Consider the following 17,339-nt stretch of genomic DNA (forward strand, 5'->3'; position numbering starts at 1 on the left):
GGGGGATGATGAACATTGTCTGTCTGCCATTTTCATTTTTCATTTATCTCTTTTTCTCTTTTAATCCTGCCCTCTAGTGAAGGGGCAATCATGTAAACCAATGTTTCTAGAGGGATCCAATCTTTGGCTGGAGACAAATCAAAAGGAATGGCCCCCGCTTTCTAGCGCTTCCAAATCCAGTGGGCACGAGCACGAGTTTTCAAACTGGATATCTAATAGTGCTCTGCCTCAGTGTACAATGAGGTGAACGAAGCCATCTTTTCACCCTGTCCGCATCAAGGAGTCCATTTGTTTTCCAAGTGAATACTGACAACTTCTATTTAGATAAGAAATGCAGAATAAAATCACCCCTGTCTCCAGTTCAGCATGGATGGCACAGGCATGTGTTCAGCAGCTACAGGGCAACTAGATGTACGACCATTAAGTGCCATGTGTGGGATGGCCATAATAGAAAATAATGGCCTTGCAGCCGCTCTGTGCAGTCCCACACGCACACACTCCTCTGGATGAGCCATATGCCAGGTAGCACTAAAACCATCCTCACCTAACTACTCCGCAGAAGCAGATGAATGTTAAACCATTTTAACTGCAGCAGAAGCCACAAAATGGCTGTCAGCAAAAACACCTCCCCTACTCCCAACTGTCTTCCTCCTTCCCTTCAACCCCCCCACTCCCTCCTCCACCCCAACCTCTGTTTTCTCCCCTCTTCTCTGTGCTACCTCTTTCCTTTACCCTCCTCCTGCCTCTCCCTCTCTTCCTCCCTCTCTCTTTTTTCTGTGAGCTCTGCCAAAAGGTACTCCAGTGCTGATATTCTGCTAAGAGAGCCTGCCAACAGTTAGATTTGTCCTTGGATCCCGTTCACATCCACCCCCCAACCCCACCCCCTTCTCTGTGATCCTGTTTCGACCCGAGGTATCCAGCTCAGAAGGGGATACACCTAATCGATTTCTCATGCTTTAATTTAAGGGTGGCATGGGCATCTCATTACCTAACGGGGGGTTTAATAGCCTGCTTCATACTTTTTACGCCACAAAAAAAAAAGCTGCTGCCAGACTTGGAGTTTCAACTCCCCCAAACCTGTTAACAAGACAAGATCGATGGCTCCATCCGAGTCTGAATCACCTCCATTATCCATCCCTCAACCCCATTTCTTTCCACCTAGTCACGCACTTCTCTTACAATTGCCTCTCTGCTCATGTCCTTGTTCCTCTTTTTTTTATCAACTGCTCATTTTCACACCTTCATTCCCATATATCCTACAGAAACCTGACCATTTTTCCACACTTCCCCCCTGACTCACTGGGGGCTTGTCTATTTATCTTCTGGTGATGTGGTTGAGACTGAGGTTTCTGGGCGCTGCTGATAACAGTGGCGTATTGCCATTTACTTTCAGCCGTGCACCTTCCTCCACACAGCCAAAGCATGGCCATCACTTCTGGCCACAGCGTCTCTCTCTCTCTCTCTCTCTCACACCCACCTCCAAGCCACGTGAAACTGATCAGCTATTGATGAATGCAACCAGAGTGGAAGGAGCGCTGGGCTCCCACTGAGCGTTACTGGATGCAATGTGGAAACCACATTTGTATGCATAACTGGCATCTCTCAAGTGTAGCTATGGTGGCATGTGTGGGTTTTGGGGGGCTCCAATTACACAAATGAATGCAAAAGTCAGAAATTAAAACACACTCCATGCATTCTGAGTGTATAGTTCAGCCTCCAACTTCCAAGCACTTGGCTCCATCCATGACACATTTGTCTCTCTCTAGCCTCAGTAACTCCATCAGGACCATCCAATCCCATCTTAAAAATCTTACATGATTTTTGCAGGACACAGTTCAACGTGACATAACTCATGACAGACTGAGGGAGTAACAACCATCTGCCTGCTGCATGTCACACACTGTCACTGCTATGTGATGGACTAGCAGTGTCAGTGGAGATGCAGGAGGTTCCAGCACAACAGAACAACACTGGACTCAGACCTTGAGCAGCCAGAGACACAGTGGACACTTCATCCCATTGACCCAATTAGCTGTTTAATCTCACTGCAACCTAATTACAAAGGTAAAACAGTCATAATGAATGGAGGCTGAGTGGTACAGCGTTGCTCAGGGTGGTCTGTGGTCTACGTGCGTGCTCGCGCGTGCGTGCGCGCGCGGCGGTGTGAGTATGTGCGCGCGTGCGTGTGTTTGGTCGAATTTGTTGCCATGTGACTTACAAGCAATTACACCTATTCCATGTCATTTATAGCTGAAGGAATTTTTTTTTTCTGTAACATGGCAGACAACATGTAAAAGGCTGCAGGTGAAGGTGGCATGTGAAAAACATACACACACACACACACATGCACAGCAAACACGAAAAGCAAGCGCACACAGCAGCATATAACATTAATAAAAACATTAACACATTTACAGCAGAGGTGTATTCAGGTGTGCAATGTGACTAGTCAACCGGGGCTACTTACCCATGTCTAATGTTGTCACACACTCGGCTCTAACGTGTAAATATTTTATCAAGATCGTTTACAATCCATTTAGACGCATTTTACACGAGCGACGGATGAGATGACAGCCTCCCGGGGAGCTGTCAAACGGTGCCAGAATATATGTATATATTTTTTGACAGAAAACCCCGAGGAAAATGGCGTCAACGGTGCTTTGGAAAGAGAGAGAGAGAGGTGGGGGGGGGAGCGAAAATAGGATTTGCAGCCGATCTGATGACAGAAGCAAGGTAGCCGCACAGGGGAGGGGGGAAAAATCCAATCGGAAACTTGGCGCTTATGTCCAATTCCTCACAGAAATCAGATCTTTCGAGGCTCTGGTGGATTGAGTCCTGTGAGGCGGAGAGTCGCGGCGGTGCAACAGAGTGCGTCCCCGGTGCCTTTGCAGGATCGCTGGTCACTCGCTCGGTGAGCTGCACGGCGCTGAGAGCCCCTCGCAAATCCGCTCCTACTCGGTTTGTTGGTTGGTAGGAGAGAAGGAGGAGGAGGAGGCGGCGGCGAAAGAGGAGGAGGAGGGGGGTGAGTAGCACTATTACTGCAGTCAAAACAAGCCCGCATCCGACTACAAGCCCAAAATCCAGCGGGGAAATGTCAGCGACAAGACCGCGCTTTCAGCCGTCAGCGCGCAGGACAAGAGGAGCCGAGGCAGGAGACGGTGGGTTAGGTCGTTTGGTCGCCGGTTGCATCGGATCAGGGTTTTTTCTCTTTTTTTCTCTCGCTCTCTCTCAGTTTCTCTCTCTCTCGCTCTCTGCTTTTCCGATCGGTGAATGTCAGGTCCCGGAGCCTGGTGTCTGGTAATGATCTCACCCAGCAGACTGAGAGCTCTGGCCGAGCAGAGAGGAGAGGAGAGCAGAGGAGAGGAGAGGAGGAGCGACATCGCCTCCACCTGGCGGCAAACGCGATCAGCGCGTCTTCTCCTTTTGCAACCTCCCCGCTAATTCCCAGGGCCTTCTCCTGTGGGACTGCTCATACAGACATGGTGCTATTTTAATGTAATGCAAAGGGGGGGGGGGGGGGGGGGGGGGCAACATCTGGCAAAAAGCCTCGGTGTTTTTTGGAGCCTCTGCAGCAAGGAGTAAGATGTTTGGCGCTTCTTTTTTTTTTTTTCAAGATGCGTGCCTGCATACATTGAAACTTTTATAAAGCCTGGGTTATTTTATAACATGCAGAAATGCTGAATGAAGTCAAAGAAGAAAAAAAAAACACATAAATATTAGACTTCTCCAAAGGAGAACATAGCAACATCACAATGTGTACAAAAGACATATACATAGAATAAGAAATAAATGAGATCAACAGACACAAAACAGATGTATATTCTCAAAATGGATTAACTACACCCTAAATTGAGCAAACTACAAGCTTATCCCATCAAGGTAATTTAGCTTTCTTCCAGTTCAAAGAGACCTGTTAAGAAGAATATGATACAATGGTTGGACTCTCTTCATCTACAACAAAACTTCTGCTGAGTCAAAACCAGACCAAACTTATCAGATGTTGCATATCCTTGGGGGAGGTGTGAATCATTGCATGAAACATTTGTGCAAACCTCTATTAAGTCTTTCACCCTTGTCTTAATAGGAAATGGTTTGCCCATAAACCACAGCTACCGAATGATGATTGTGTCATTTGACTGGCAGGGTAGTTGAGTCCAGTTTCTACTGTGAGCTCGGTGAAATGAAAGTTTCAGAGGAAGGTGGATGTGTGTGTGGAGTTTGTGAATAAAGGCAGATTGGGAGTGTGTGTGTGTGTGTGTGTGTGTGTGTGTGTGTGTGTGTGTGTGTGTGTGTGTGTGTGTGTGTGTGTGTGTGTGTGTGTGTGTGTGTGTGTGCGCGTGCATGTGTCGGTGCTTTCCCCTTAATATGTCAAATTAGCAGAGGGTGGAAAACCCACATCAACCAGCTATGAACAAGCCACAGTTGTTCCATTAATTCATCATTGTCAGAAGTTATGTTTGTATCGTGTCGCCATGCAAAACTTGACCTTCCTTGTATGGAAAACATCCTTTAACATTAACAAGCGATGCAAATGATGTCAGATGACCTTTCTCTCTGTGGTGCCCCACAGTTACTAGCTGTTACTCATCCCTGGCATGTGTGTGTGTGTGTTTGTGCGTGTGTGTGGAGCCCCCACTGAGAGATATTTCATTAGCAGGTGTGGTATTTCTGATTGTGAGCTCAGTCGCATCTAAGCACCGAGCAGTTTCAAACTTGTAGTTAAAAAATCTGCAATGCCATCAGTGGTTTTGGGTGTTGTTGTGTTTCACTTCCTTTGCTGTGGCACATTGGATAGATTCACACATGGGTTATGTGTGTATGTGCATATACATTTGTGTGTAGAGTTCTCTATTTCATTGGACGTGTTTTCATAACAATGCCACAGCAACTCTTTATTGCCCATTTGCTCATTTCTCCACTTATGGGCTTGGGGCCAGTATTGTATTACTGCATGTGGGTGTTTGTGTGCATTTGTATTTCTACCTTTATGAGGACCAAATGGTTTGACAATGATAATAAGCTGAGAAAAATACTTTCAAGATGACAACATTACTTGATTTGAATTTTGTTGGGCATGATGTTTACTGTAGTAAAGGGGGTTAATATTCTCCTGCACTCTTGTTCTGACATTATGCTCTGTTTTAATAGTCATGAGTTAAGACAACATTTAAACTATGGTTTATATGATTGTATAGGGTTTTTTTTTATTAGAGAGAGAAATAAGATCTGACTCTAAAATAAATATTAAGACCTCACAAATATAGAATAACAAATGTGTGTGTGTATGTGTTTGCGTCTGTGTGTGTTCACATTCATGTGTGTCTATTGATTTGGGATGTGTGCAAGAATACAAAGAGACCCCTGAGAGTGAGGGGTCAACAGCTGCTCCCCAACAACCAATCAATTGCAGTGTATCAGTAAACATTACACACACACACACACACATACGCAGACACACACGCAGACACATACAGAAGGCACTCTGTTCTTGAATCTGTTGCCATGGATACCAGATACAGGCAGCCAAGAGGGAGCAGTTTTCCAGCTTAAACTGTAAATATTGAATTATGATGGGGAGGAAAGAGACAGCAGTGCAGGGCAATGTTCCTGCCTGAATGATCTAAATATCTAGATAATCCTTTCATCTCTATTCACTGCTACAGGAAATCTGGAGCGTCATTTATGTTCATCAAGTTCAACATAAAAAGATCAATCTGTCTTCCCGATCCAGCCGTTTATCTAACTCCCTGTTACAGACTGAGAGCTGCCCCCATTCCTTCATCTCTTCCTGCCTTTTTGTCTGGAAGATCTTCATTCCCTCAAGTGGGACACAAAGTAAATGCTTCCTCATGACTGATTTGCAATACATAAAAAGTGAATCTCATTCAAACCACTTTACCAAATGCTGAGGCTTTTATGAGGCAACAGTGCCTCTGTGGTTTCATCGATGGGGAGAGAAGAGATTGAGATGAAAAAGGAGGTGAAGAAGGAGGGGAAAAAATGAGTTAACAATTAATAAATGCTCTGGCAAATGTTTTAAGCGGGGCCACTGGAGAGAAAGACTGAGAGAAGAAGGGAAAAGAGACTCTGAAGGTGAATGTCAATAATTGGTTTGCCGTCTTTATGAATAATATAAGCAGTGGAGTCAGCAGAGCTAAAACAATAATAACACACTGATATTCATAACAAAGCTACTGCACTTGACTGCGTCGGGGAGACAGAGCCAGCGCGCTAACCTTGAGCTGACATTGTGTGAGCAGGGGAGACTCACGTTCAATCAATGAAGGGCTTTTCTCAGGGAGTCCACTAATCTCACAGGGCAGCAGAGGGTTCATCAGAGCTGAGAGACCCCTGGGACTGACAGAGGTAATGGAGTTAGCTGAGAGAGAGAGGGACTGTGTGTGAGTGTGTGTGTGCGTGCGTGCATGTGTGTATGTGTGTGCAGAGGACAGAGACCATGCCCATATAGACATACAGTGAAAGCGTGCAAGAAACATGCAGTTGTGGGTGATAACGTGCACTTGCGTGTGTTTAGATACAGATGTGTATGGCGAAAGTGCATTTGTGTAAGTGTGCGTGTGTGTGTGTCTGAAGGAGCGAGAAAGTGAGAAGTTAATGGGACGTGTGACAAGGTTGATTACTGAGGCCACAGTGATCTGGCTGGGTTAATAAAGTAGATGACTTCTTGGAAAACACACCGCTGGGGTTATCTCCAGCTCCTGATAGACTCAGATAAACCAGAATGGACTCTTCTCCCTCATTTACCTTCCAAAGACGCCTGGCTTCAACACCCTGCTGCTTGGTGGGACAAGACACATTCAGTGCACTCAAGGCAAAATGGCTTTGAATCCATTCTGGTTCACTTTTCACTCATGCTCGACTTGTGATCTGCTATGTTTACTCTGCCAAATACTGAACATACAGACTACATATAGAAATTAATTAGATCTGCTCGGAAAACAGCGTACAGTCTCTATTAAGGACTTAACTGCCCACCTGCAGTTTGCACACATTAGACACACGCACACAAACAAAGAGAAGATAAAGAGTTATTACAAGACTTTGTTCCCCATTTGGGGCTGAGATAGAGATTCTTCTAATGAGAGAGATAATGATGTCTGAGAGGAAATGCAAACAGGAACAAAACATCAATGCAGATGGGAACTAAGACAACAACAACAAAGAGACTATCCTAAATGCATTTGACTGTGGACTCCCCGCTGACTGTCTATGTGAAGAGATGACACTGCACCCATCCCCCTGCTACTTATAGGGACATTATCATAATGTCTCTGTACGAGCCTGGCTATCAAGTGGGCTTGTCTTGAAGTCCTCCGCGAGGCCCTGTGTGTGCGGATGCTTCAGACGCTGGAGGAAGACAGTGGTGAAAAAAAATCTGCCCTAATATTTATTCAAACTGACAGTTCTGCCGTCTAACAATGCAGCCTGGGACTGACAGCACCAATTTGACGAATCTCTGCGTTGGTTGTAAACAAATGGCAGCAAGGAAGATAATGATAGTCCTTCTGTTTGTCCTTATGCTTTTTTATTTTCTTGTCACTGCAGACATCTGCAAAGAATAAACGTGAAAGGGGCAGAATGAAGCATGCTGTGGACTATGTGTGGTTGCTGCCTGACAATAAACATGAAGTTTGATAAAGTTGGGTTCAAATCCAAGCTTCTGTGCTTTACCAAAGAAGGAGGGGGAAGTATCAGATAAAGTGTGGCCATGTCTAATAAATACATAAATGATAATCATTAGTTCTCAGAAACAGATATTGTTTGTCACGGCTTGTGTGAACATTCACACCCCATATATCCACCCTACAACATCCTGTTGTGTTTTAACTGTGCGTGTGGTCATATACAGCTGCATTTGTGTGTGTGTGTGTTTGTATGTGTGTTTGTGTGTGTATGTGTGTATGGGGGGGTGGTGGTGGCAGGAGCTTATGTGACAGAGTCAGAAACAGAAACAAAGAGGAATACTCTCTAGATGACAAAACGCAGCCACTTCCCCTCGAGACGCTGTGAGTAAAATGAAGACAAAGGCAGGTGTATGATACAGCACTGTGACTGTGATAGCGCTGAATCATTCATCACTCACACATTCAGTCAGTGCAACAGAGTTGCTTTTAAACCTCATCCTCCCACTGTAATGACCCCAATAGAGAGCATATAAATTACTAAAGTGTCTACAACAGAAACTCAAGTACAATGGCCAACACTCTGGGATACTCCTTTTCAAAATGATGAGGTGAGCTTAAAGTTTTGACTGTTATTTCCTCTCCTGGCCTAGTGGCCTTTTCTGTTATTATTATTATTATTATTTTACACTTTCATCAGGTTGTTAGATCTTGTGTATCTGTATTTTGACATGGCATAGCCTCCATAGTTTGTAGCTGGTTGTGGTGGTAATGGCATAAAGCCAATTTGATCATCAGTTGCAGAACGTGCGTTAGGTACAGTATAGGGTGATGCCAAGAGCTTTGATCTACAAAGACAAACATCTCAGTGGTCGCCCAATACATTTAAATCTCTTTCAAATATAACCGTACAATCAGTGTGAAGTGTCATGCAGGAAGAATGAGGTGGCCACATGTGCTTGTGCACGCACGTACACAAGCACATGCACATGAAAAAGACACCTGGTCTGCATTTGTTGTTTACTGTACATCGTGTGAACGCTGTCCCATCTGAAGTTTCTCCCAGCAGCAGGATGTGGTGGAGCGACAAGTCCTCGCTCAACAACACCCACTTCCTACGAGTTTGATAAACAGCCTTGTGGTTTCACTCTCCTCCTGCCCGCCACACAGAAGTATAGACACACACACACACACACAAGCTCAACAGCATCACCATCTGCTAATGTGACAAATAACCAAAGTGAGATTGTGTGCATAATGTTACCCATGCAATCATGAGATTCACTGTGACAAAGTGCCACCAGAGTCACTTATAACTCAGCTGCAGCTCTCCCCTGCAGACTCACTGAGACTGAAGGGAATGAGCACGAGACCGCCCTCGAATCATATCAGAATTAGAGAGGGGACATCAATATGTCACATTTGTTTTAGAGCTAGTGACGTGAGTGGGTATGAGTTATGTCTGCCACTGGACAGTTATGTGCCCCTAAAGGTTTATGATACAAGACCAGTAAAGAGTTGGGCTAGAGTCTTCTCTTCTCTTCTCTTCTCTTCTCTTCTCTTCTCTTCTCTTCTCTTCTCTTCTCTGCATGGTTGCATGGGCACATACGGTCCTGTCAGTCACATCTGTGAGCTGTCAGGATATGAATGTGCATGCATCTGAGAGGAGAATGAGGGGTGTATTAGGCCTGCTGATCCTTCACACTTCTCTTGTCAAACTTTACATGAAAATGAAACACAGTGTGTGTGTGTGTGTGTGTGTGTGTGTGTGTGTGTGTGTGTGTGTGTGTGTGTGTGTGTGTGTGTGTGTGTGTGTGTGTGTGTGTGTGTGTGTGTGTGTGTGTGTGTGTGTGTAGGAGACAGGGAGGGTCAAAAGAGAGGAGCCATGCCTAATCCTGTGGGATGTGAGGGTATCTACTGTGTATGGAGATGGGATGTAGAGATGTGCTCACTGGTGCATAGATCACAAAACCTTCCTAACTGACAGAAGAGACTCTCAGGAGACCAATGTCAAACTGCTAACTGCACAAAAAAAAGAGAGAGAAAAAGGCAAACTGTCAGGACCATAACACAATTGCATATTGCATCATGAATGTCAGATGTTATAGGAATTTGCAACAATTTCACTGATTAAGACACCATAACGTGAGGTATGAAAAAATAAAACACCCATAATAAGTGAAAATATTATTATATGTTTTATATTATATTATATTGTATTAAACTATCTAGTTTGTATTTGATCTAGCTACCAAGGGAGTATAGATGTAAATTAGCTCCTAGCTAACTCTGGTACAATGCATTAAATGCTAACGTTTATGCTTAATATTGTAGCTACATGGTCCCTTTACAAAATAAATAAATAAATAAATAAATAAGAAAAGTCTAGATGAACTTAAGATTTAGAGAGAATTTTGAAAAATTGTAAAGTTTGTTCCTCTGCCTTTTCAACATTTCTACTGCTTTTAGACCTTTAACACGTTTTTTTTTTTTTTTTTACACTTATAGGCTATCTAGTAGTTCAGGTAGGCTATTTTTCCACCATGTCATGTCATTCAGCCTCCTTACACGTTCTACTTTTACTCTTCAGATATTGTTTCATCTAGCCTATATTAGTAGGCTAATGGTTCAAAAATGTTTTCAAGCTGTCAGTTTTAAATATGTTTTCAATTTCTTCATACTAATCTTCAACAGTTCAAGTAGACTAATTTCCAATCATTTCAAACAACCTCCTTCTTACATGTTTTAGTTTTACTCTTCAGATATTGTTTCATATTTTCAAGATTGCTTCAGCAATTTCTTCACTTAGCCTAATTCAGCATTGTTTCAACAATTTATTCAGCTCATTCAGCTTCCAGCTTTCAGCATTCACCCGTATTTCCTTCGGGAAATGCATTCTCTAGTTATTACTATTTCGGCAGAAGTAGTAATAACAAGTAATAATAAGAAGAAAGGTGAAGTATAATCATAGTGTAAAAATTGTGGCACACAATGCGCTAAGATGTCCATGTTGAGCCAAACCTGTGCTGCTCGCTGCTCCTCCTCAAACCGGTAGATGCCGCTGTTGTTCAATTTAAATCCGCCTTTAACCCGGAAAAAGTCCTCGCGGACCTTTAACTGGGCAGGAAGCGGCTCCTGGTGAAATGACAGTTAGCTGCCATGGCGCTTGATGTGAAATCCAGAGCCAAACGATACGAGAAGCTGGATTTCCTCGGAGAGGGCCAGGTAGGCAGAGAAACACACCGGTGACCGGTGACTATATCTCAGTCTGTTTTCCTCCGTGGCCGCCGCGGCTGGATGTGTCGGCGCCATGAGGGCGAAGCTAGCAAGCGTCTGCTGGTTGCTAATGTCAACAAAGCCCTGCTGCTTCATGCTCCTCACAACACGGGTGATGGTTAAAATGACTTTTTGGGCTCGGTGTTTCTATATTCATGGCTTTCTGTCTCTCCATTCCAGTTCGCCACAGTGTACAAAGCCAGAGACAAGACCACTGACAACATAGTTGCCATTAAAAAGGTACAAAATTAGCTCAAGACACCTGTTAGCCTTTGTCTGCTGAGCTGGTGATCAATAACTGTTCGTTTGTCTGTTCCCTGGCAGATAAAGGTTGGCCACAGAACCGAGGCTAGAGATGGTGAGTGCTTAATTGCGTTTTTAATGTTTTGTTTGTTAGTTTTTAAACCTCGCAGTCCAGTTCATGTAATCCACATGCTACTGTCTGGTTTCTTACTGTCTGAACAGGAATAAATAGGACTGCTCTGCGAGAGATCAAACTGCTGCAGGAGTTACATCATCCAAACATCATAGGGGTGAGTGAAAGTTAGCATTATCTTTTGATATCACTCTTGTTCATGTAATGTGAACAGAACATTAATATGTAATGTGGTGTGTGTTTAGCTGCTGGATGCCTTTGGACACAAATCTAACATCAGTCTCGTGTTTGACTTCATGGAAACGGATCTAGAGGTGAGAAGCTCCCATTCCTGCACAAAACCTGTCTTTCTTTTTGCATATAATGTTATAAGACAACATAACATATAACAACATGGTAACATGAACACTTACACAGTAATATGCAGTCTTGTGCATTACCCCACTGAGACTCTATGGACTTTGACTCATAAATATATAATAAATATTATAAGGGTTTTTGGTTTGTTCACCTTACATTGATAATTAATATTATATAGATATGTTATTGCAGTGGAGTTTTAAATACCTCATTGAGTCTGTAACCAGTTTTCTCAAAACTAAATAATAAATCAGCCTTTTCAGGAAAATATCAGTGAATTCTAGAGTTTGAAAGCTGGGCTTTTCTCCTACATTGTTGGTGCTCAAAAGCCTTATAAAAGAAGTTGCATTTCACCATTGGGCCACCAGATGGAAATTCAGCGTTTATTGCTTCCCCAATAAAGAATGGACCTCAAGGGGGAGTGCATTGAAATTAATGTCACATTTTACATGTGTGGGGCAACTTTGATATGGATTTATTTGCTGTTGTGTTTAGCCTCCAGTACTGTGGATGGCAGGATGAAAGATGGAGAAAAAAAAGTTATTGTTCGAAGAGAATATGCAGTATAAGCGAGATGATGAGAATGGCAGTGTGAGTGCTCTCATTGGACCATTAAGTGGCTCCACAAAGTCACTCAGTCCTCAGTTTGTTTTAGTGCAGAAGGCTCCAGATGGGTGTTTGCCTCCAATGCATCAGACTCAAATGGCGTGATGCAAAACAAGATAAGCATGCTTTAAAAAAAAAAAAATCTATATCACTCTCACAATGAATTGATGCCATTACCCAGTCACAAGCAGCAGACACACAGGACAGACTGACATGAGGATGAAACATGACACTCATGTTATTACCGGTTGCTTAAAGTCTATTCTTAGGCCACATGTTTAGATTTGGCTGCATGGTCTTATCTGATCTCATCAACTACAGAGGTTGGACGCTTTTCTTGTCAGAAACATTATGAGGAATAGTCAGGATAGAAACATCCTGGAGCCAGAGATTTTACAGTGGGTGGAAAAATGAATCATCTGGAAGAGAAGTTGAATTTGAACTGTGCCGTCTGGCCTGGCTCCAGCTGTGTCCACGTCTTCACACAGATGTATCCGAGCTGCCTTTAATTCCCTTATCTGCTCCCTCTGATAAGCATAATTTCATTGTGAACACGTAGCCTGCAGCTATGTAAAAACATGACGCAATGGATGAAGGTAATTGGTTATCAGAAATCTGGCTTTACTTAAGCTTTGTTGTTGTACTTCCTAAGGTGATCATCAAAGACACGAGCCTCGTGCTGACTCCAGCCCACATCAAAGCCTACATCCTCATGACTCTACAAGGATTAGAGTACATGCACCAACACTGGGTCTTACACAGGGTAAGCGTACCTCACACACACGTGCCTATTGTGGATTTCCTTCCTTTTTTTAAAATCGAATATTGATTTCTTGGTTCACAGAAATCAAATCAAGGGCACAGGAAATTAAATACTTCATTACATTACTATTATTCTCCGAATAACATTGATTACAAAGTACAAATCTGACATGTGAAGGGTCTGCAGGACAACACTCTCTTGACATGTTCTTTCATCCTTCACACTCCTAGAGGGATGTGATGTCAACACTTACACAAAGGCTTGGCTGAGTGGTCTATTACTGAACTACTGCCAAGTCATCACTATGGCTATGGCTATGGAAAACGTCTTATAATATTGGGAAAGTTTCCACCTGCACACTGTTATGATATTATTATGCCCATCTCTACTCTCTGCCCTGCTTAACTTGAAAGGTAATGAACACACAGTAAGATGTTTGACACTTTGCATGTCCAGGATCTGAAGCCCAATAATCTGCTGTTGGACGGGAACGGAGTGTTGAAGTTGGCTGATTTTGGTTTGGCCAAAGCGTTCGGTAGCCCCAACAGAGTCTACACACATCAAGTTGTAACCAGGTCTGTGCTTTATTTCCATCCCATGGTACAGACAGAGAACTTTATACTCTGCTCTTTTATATGTGTTTTTGTTATGTTCATTGGGAACCTCTTAGAGCAGCATATCTAAATTCATTTAGATAATTAAATGATATGGTTCATTTCATTAAGATAAATCAATCTTGTCAGGAGATAACATTAGATCTAGTTAAGACATGTGACAGCCTGTATTATAGAAATTCAACCATCAGTCTACTGGATAGCAGCAAGGCTTCAATACACATTTAACGGAAATAATCTTCCTAGAGAGGAGGCACTTTATGGTTTCATGGTTTCACTGGCTGACTGAGACCTGTAAAAGTATTTTCTCAGATTTTTATCAATCTCTTCCCTAGGTGGTACCGCTCCCCTGAGCTCCTGTTTGGTGCCAGGATGTACGGTGTGGGTGTTGACATGTGGGCAGTGGGATGCATCCTGGCAGAGTTACTCCTTCGGGTAAACAAACCTCACTTTAAAAAAAAAAATTCATATATTAACAAGGAGGAACACTGTTCTTTTTATATCCATGCTAACGTCTCTGCGCGTCCTCTTTTGCCGTAGATACCGTTCCTTGCAGGAGACTCGGATCTTGACCAGCTCACTAAGATCTTTGAGGCCCTTGGGACACCCACAGAAGAGACATGGCCTGTTGGTATCTGTTTTTACCCCCCCAGTTGTGTCTGGGGCTGTATTTGCTTTGGTCAGATGGTGAGAATACTTGAGTACATTTGTTTGTCAAATGTCTCCACAGGGAGTGAGTAGTCTACCAGACTACGTGTCCTTCAAAATCTTTCCTGGCACACCTCTGGAACATATATTTAGTGCAGCTGGAGACGACCTACTAGAGCTCCTACAGGGCTTCTTCACCTTTAACCCCTCAATAAGGACCACTGCTACACAGGTAAAAAGGAAAAAAAGAAGAAAAAAAAACACATTTGAGTTTTTTAATACTATATGATTTCATATTCTTTCCATATTCTAAGATTTAAAAGGTTTGACATGCCCACTTCCCCATTCAGATGAATGATAGTGGTCTCATTTAGTTGTAGACACTGCTGGGGGAAAAGTCCCTCTATAATTAAAATCATACTAAGACTTTTGTTTCTTCTTCCTCAGGCTCTAAAGATGAAGTATTTCAGTAACCGGCCTGGCCCTACTCCAGGCCCCCAGCTCCCAAGACCAAACTGTTCAGCTGAAGCTCTGAGGGAGAAGGAAACAGTTGGGCTCAAGAGGAAAATAGAAGGCCTGGAGACAAGTAAAGAATACATAAGCTCATATTCACTTTAAATATAAACTCATACTCAAATAACTGTGTTTGCTATATATATATATATATATATATATATATATATATATATATATATATATATATACACCACGGTCTACCAAGTGCTTCACTGACCTTGGTTCCCCTTAAATCAAATAAAGCTGGTCGGTAATATTTTGATAAAACTGTGCGAGTTGTGGTTTGAGCAGGAAAAGGAGAAGTGTCTGCAATAAATGTTTGAGGTTGTTTTTTTAGAGAGCTAAAAATCTTAGAACATCCCACTCAGACCAAAGTTACATATTGAATTTTGTGATTTTTTCCATTGTAAACTTTTCCCATCTTTGCATGGTTATGCACACTGAGATCTTATATTTAGAATACCACTCGACTGAACCTACCAATTCGCAGGGTGTTGGCTGCGTATTTAACTGCAGTTAAAATTTCAGAATACAGCAAAGCAGAACACACACACACACACACAAATAGTTTAGAGGATTGTGGGAAGGTATGTTTTACTAAAGGAGGACCTTGGTGTTACTGGGAGGTTCAAAGTTTTTCAGCTCCTCATGTGGTTTGGAAAATAGCTGGGCTGACTATACGCTATGCTCTGTGCTACAGTATATTACAGGGAGAGTTTCCAAAAACCTACAGTAGTGGGAAACTTTAGTGGTTTAGCATATTGCTCATTATAAGCTTGTTTCACTTGCACATGTAGGGCAGGTACAGTATCTGACTCCACTCTTCTATTGCCTCATAGACTGACCTGTAAATTGAATCTAGTCTTTTTATAATGTGTGTGACAACAATCTTTGTGTTATTTTCCAGCTGCAATGAAGAAGAAGCTAGTTTTCTGACCAGATGGGATCTGGTAAATAAGGTGGTCGCCCTCTTCACACCACTGCGTGGCTCAACTTCCCACATGGCTCAGGATTGTCCACTGGAACGAAAAAAAGTCCAAACCCAGGAAAACGTGGTCAACTTTAGGACATTTTAGAAGTTAATAGCTGTTACATGAGTTGGGAATGGGGCCTAAGGTTAGCTCTAAGTATCCAGGTGCTGCTGTGCCCAGCAGTCCAGCAATTGATGTTCAGCAGAGACTGTCTGTGGTCAGTAGTGTTGGCTCTGGTTGTTTTTCCACTCATGCCTAAACTCTGGGAGCCTGTTGGAAGGTGTCTAATTTATGTGACTTAAAAAGAGAACAACCAAACTAGCAAGTCTGATTTATTTCATGTAGATGTTGCTTTTCTATTTTTTTGTATGTAATAAGACCAATAAATGGTGCATATGCATACAACTGACCTATTTCAATAAGCCACTGTGAAACGACATTATATTTAGTGAGTTTATGTGGTTTTGTGAAATGTTCCCGCAGGTTCGAAAGTTCATACAGTAACACCCAAACAATTTGCAGAATGCAGACTGATTTCATGTTCATTTACTTTTTTGCCTGTTGAATATGTGCGGACAGAAATATGCTGATGGTTTATTTACTCGGCCTGGTAATGACAGTGAGAGGGAGTCTGTCCGTCTATGTGCCTGACAGTGTCGTGCAATGATGTGCCACTAGTCATTGCTTTCATTCGCTGTCCTTTCTCTTCAACGTGGCTGTGATCCAGCTCGGTCTGACAAGTCAGAGGCCTGATGATCTGGCAGGCATTCTGTTGCCCTTTTGGTTTCCTGTCAAACAGGATCAGATTAGAGAGAAGAGAATGGCACTGTCAGAAAAACCAGTCTTCACATTCAATTAAGTCTATTTCTTATTGAATAGCAAAAACCAGTCCACATTTGTATTCATCATTCAATGTTTAAGGCCCTTTCCTTTGAGGCATGTCAGATTCATTTCATGAGAAGTCATGTATATAAATGCATACATCTGTCTTTCTAGCATGTTGAGTGTGATGACTCTTGAACTCAGCAGTGAGGGTCGGGAAATTGAGGTTGTGTTACCAAAGTTCACAGAGAGGCCGTTCAGTGTGATTCATGCCTATTTATAAGTGCCCACAATAAAGCACTGACAGGGGACACAGAGGCTTTGTGTGGTCTGCAGTGGGTGAATGGGTCAGATGACAGGTTTGGCAAATAGCACCACAGTCATAGAAAGCTGCAGTAGCAACCTTATCAGCTCAAGCTCATAGAAAGTCCACTTGGCCCATTGGCCAGGAAAGTCATTATGGGACCTGCACACAAGTTGCCCACATGCTGCTCCAAAACAGGAGCACGAGGTCTGGGAGAGAGTAACACATACTCATGCCTGAATAATAAAGATGTGCCTGTGTGAAGCTCTGCGGTGGGATGATTAAAACCTTAGCACGAGTAGGCACACAATACTGGAGTCACAGAAGCATCAGATAAGTTAAGCTGTTATCTAAAATGAGCAGGTTTACTGGTCTTCCTGAGAAGATAAGTCTGTGTGTGTGATGAGTGATTATAGAAAACTGTAGGTTAACATAATAAC

At 42.8% G+C, this 17,339-nt stretch overlaps 2 protein-coding genes across 3 annotated transcripts in view; one reads left to right on the top strand and one right to left on the bottom strand.

Moving 5' to 3' along the window:
* Positions 1 to 3,429, bottom strand: part of setbp1 (SET binding protein 1) — a 34,830-nt gene extending 31,401 nt beyond the window's left edge. Inside the window, exon 1 of one of the 2 annotated variants that reach the window (XM_083979607.1) lies at positions 2,799 to 3,429. The gene's annotated coding sequence lies outside the window, so the exon portion shown is untranslated. Of the gene's footprint in view, positions 1 to 2,467 lie in introns of both variants that reach the window. The other variant, XM_083979606.1, reaches the window with a different exon arrangement.
* Positions 3,430 to 10,755: 7,326 nt separating this feature from the next.
* cdk7 (cyclin-dependent kinase 7) lies at positions 10,756 to 16,145 on the top strand. Its single transcript, XM_083978226.1, has 12 exons — positions 10,756 to 10,868; positions 11,100 to 11,159; positions 11,244 to 11,277; positions 11,385 to 11,452; positions 11,541 to 11,609; positions 12,914 to 13,024; positions 13,481 to 13,599; positions 13,974 to 14,073; positions 14,179 to 14,265; positions 14,369 to 14,518; positions 14,734 to 14,872; positions 15,710 to 16,145. Exons 1-12 carry the CDS (start codon positions 10,803 to 10,805, stop codon positions 15,736 to 15,738), a joined length of 1,032 nt encoding a protein of 343 aa, XP_083834352.1. The 5' UTR covers positions 10,756 to 10,802; the 3' UTR covers positions 15,739 to 16,145.
* The last annotated feature ends 1,194 nt before the right edge of the window (positions 16,146 to 17,339 follow it).

Source organism: Trachurus trachurus (assembly GCF_905171665.1).
Source record: "Trachurus trachurus genome assembly, chromosome: 9".
Lineage (NCBI taxonomy): Eukaryota > Metazoa > Chordata > Actinopteri > Carangiformes > Carangidae > Trachurus > Trachurus trachurus.

Bases quoted from the DNA above. Each gene is read 5' to 3' on its own strand.
- cdk7 (XM_083978226.1), top strand. From the start codon at position 10,803: ATGGCGCTTGATGTGAAATCCAGAGCCAAACGATACGAGAAGCTGGAT. The intron at 10,869-11,099 runs GTAGGCAGAGAA...TCTCCATTCCAG, and splicing joins ATTTCCTCGGAGAGGGCCAG to TTCGCCACAGTGTACAAAGC. The intron at 13,600-13,973 runs GTCTGTGCTTTA...TCTCTTCCCTAG, and splicing joins ACACATCAAGTTGTAACCAG to GTGGTACCGCTCCCCTGAGC.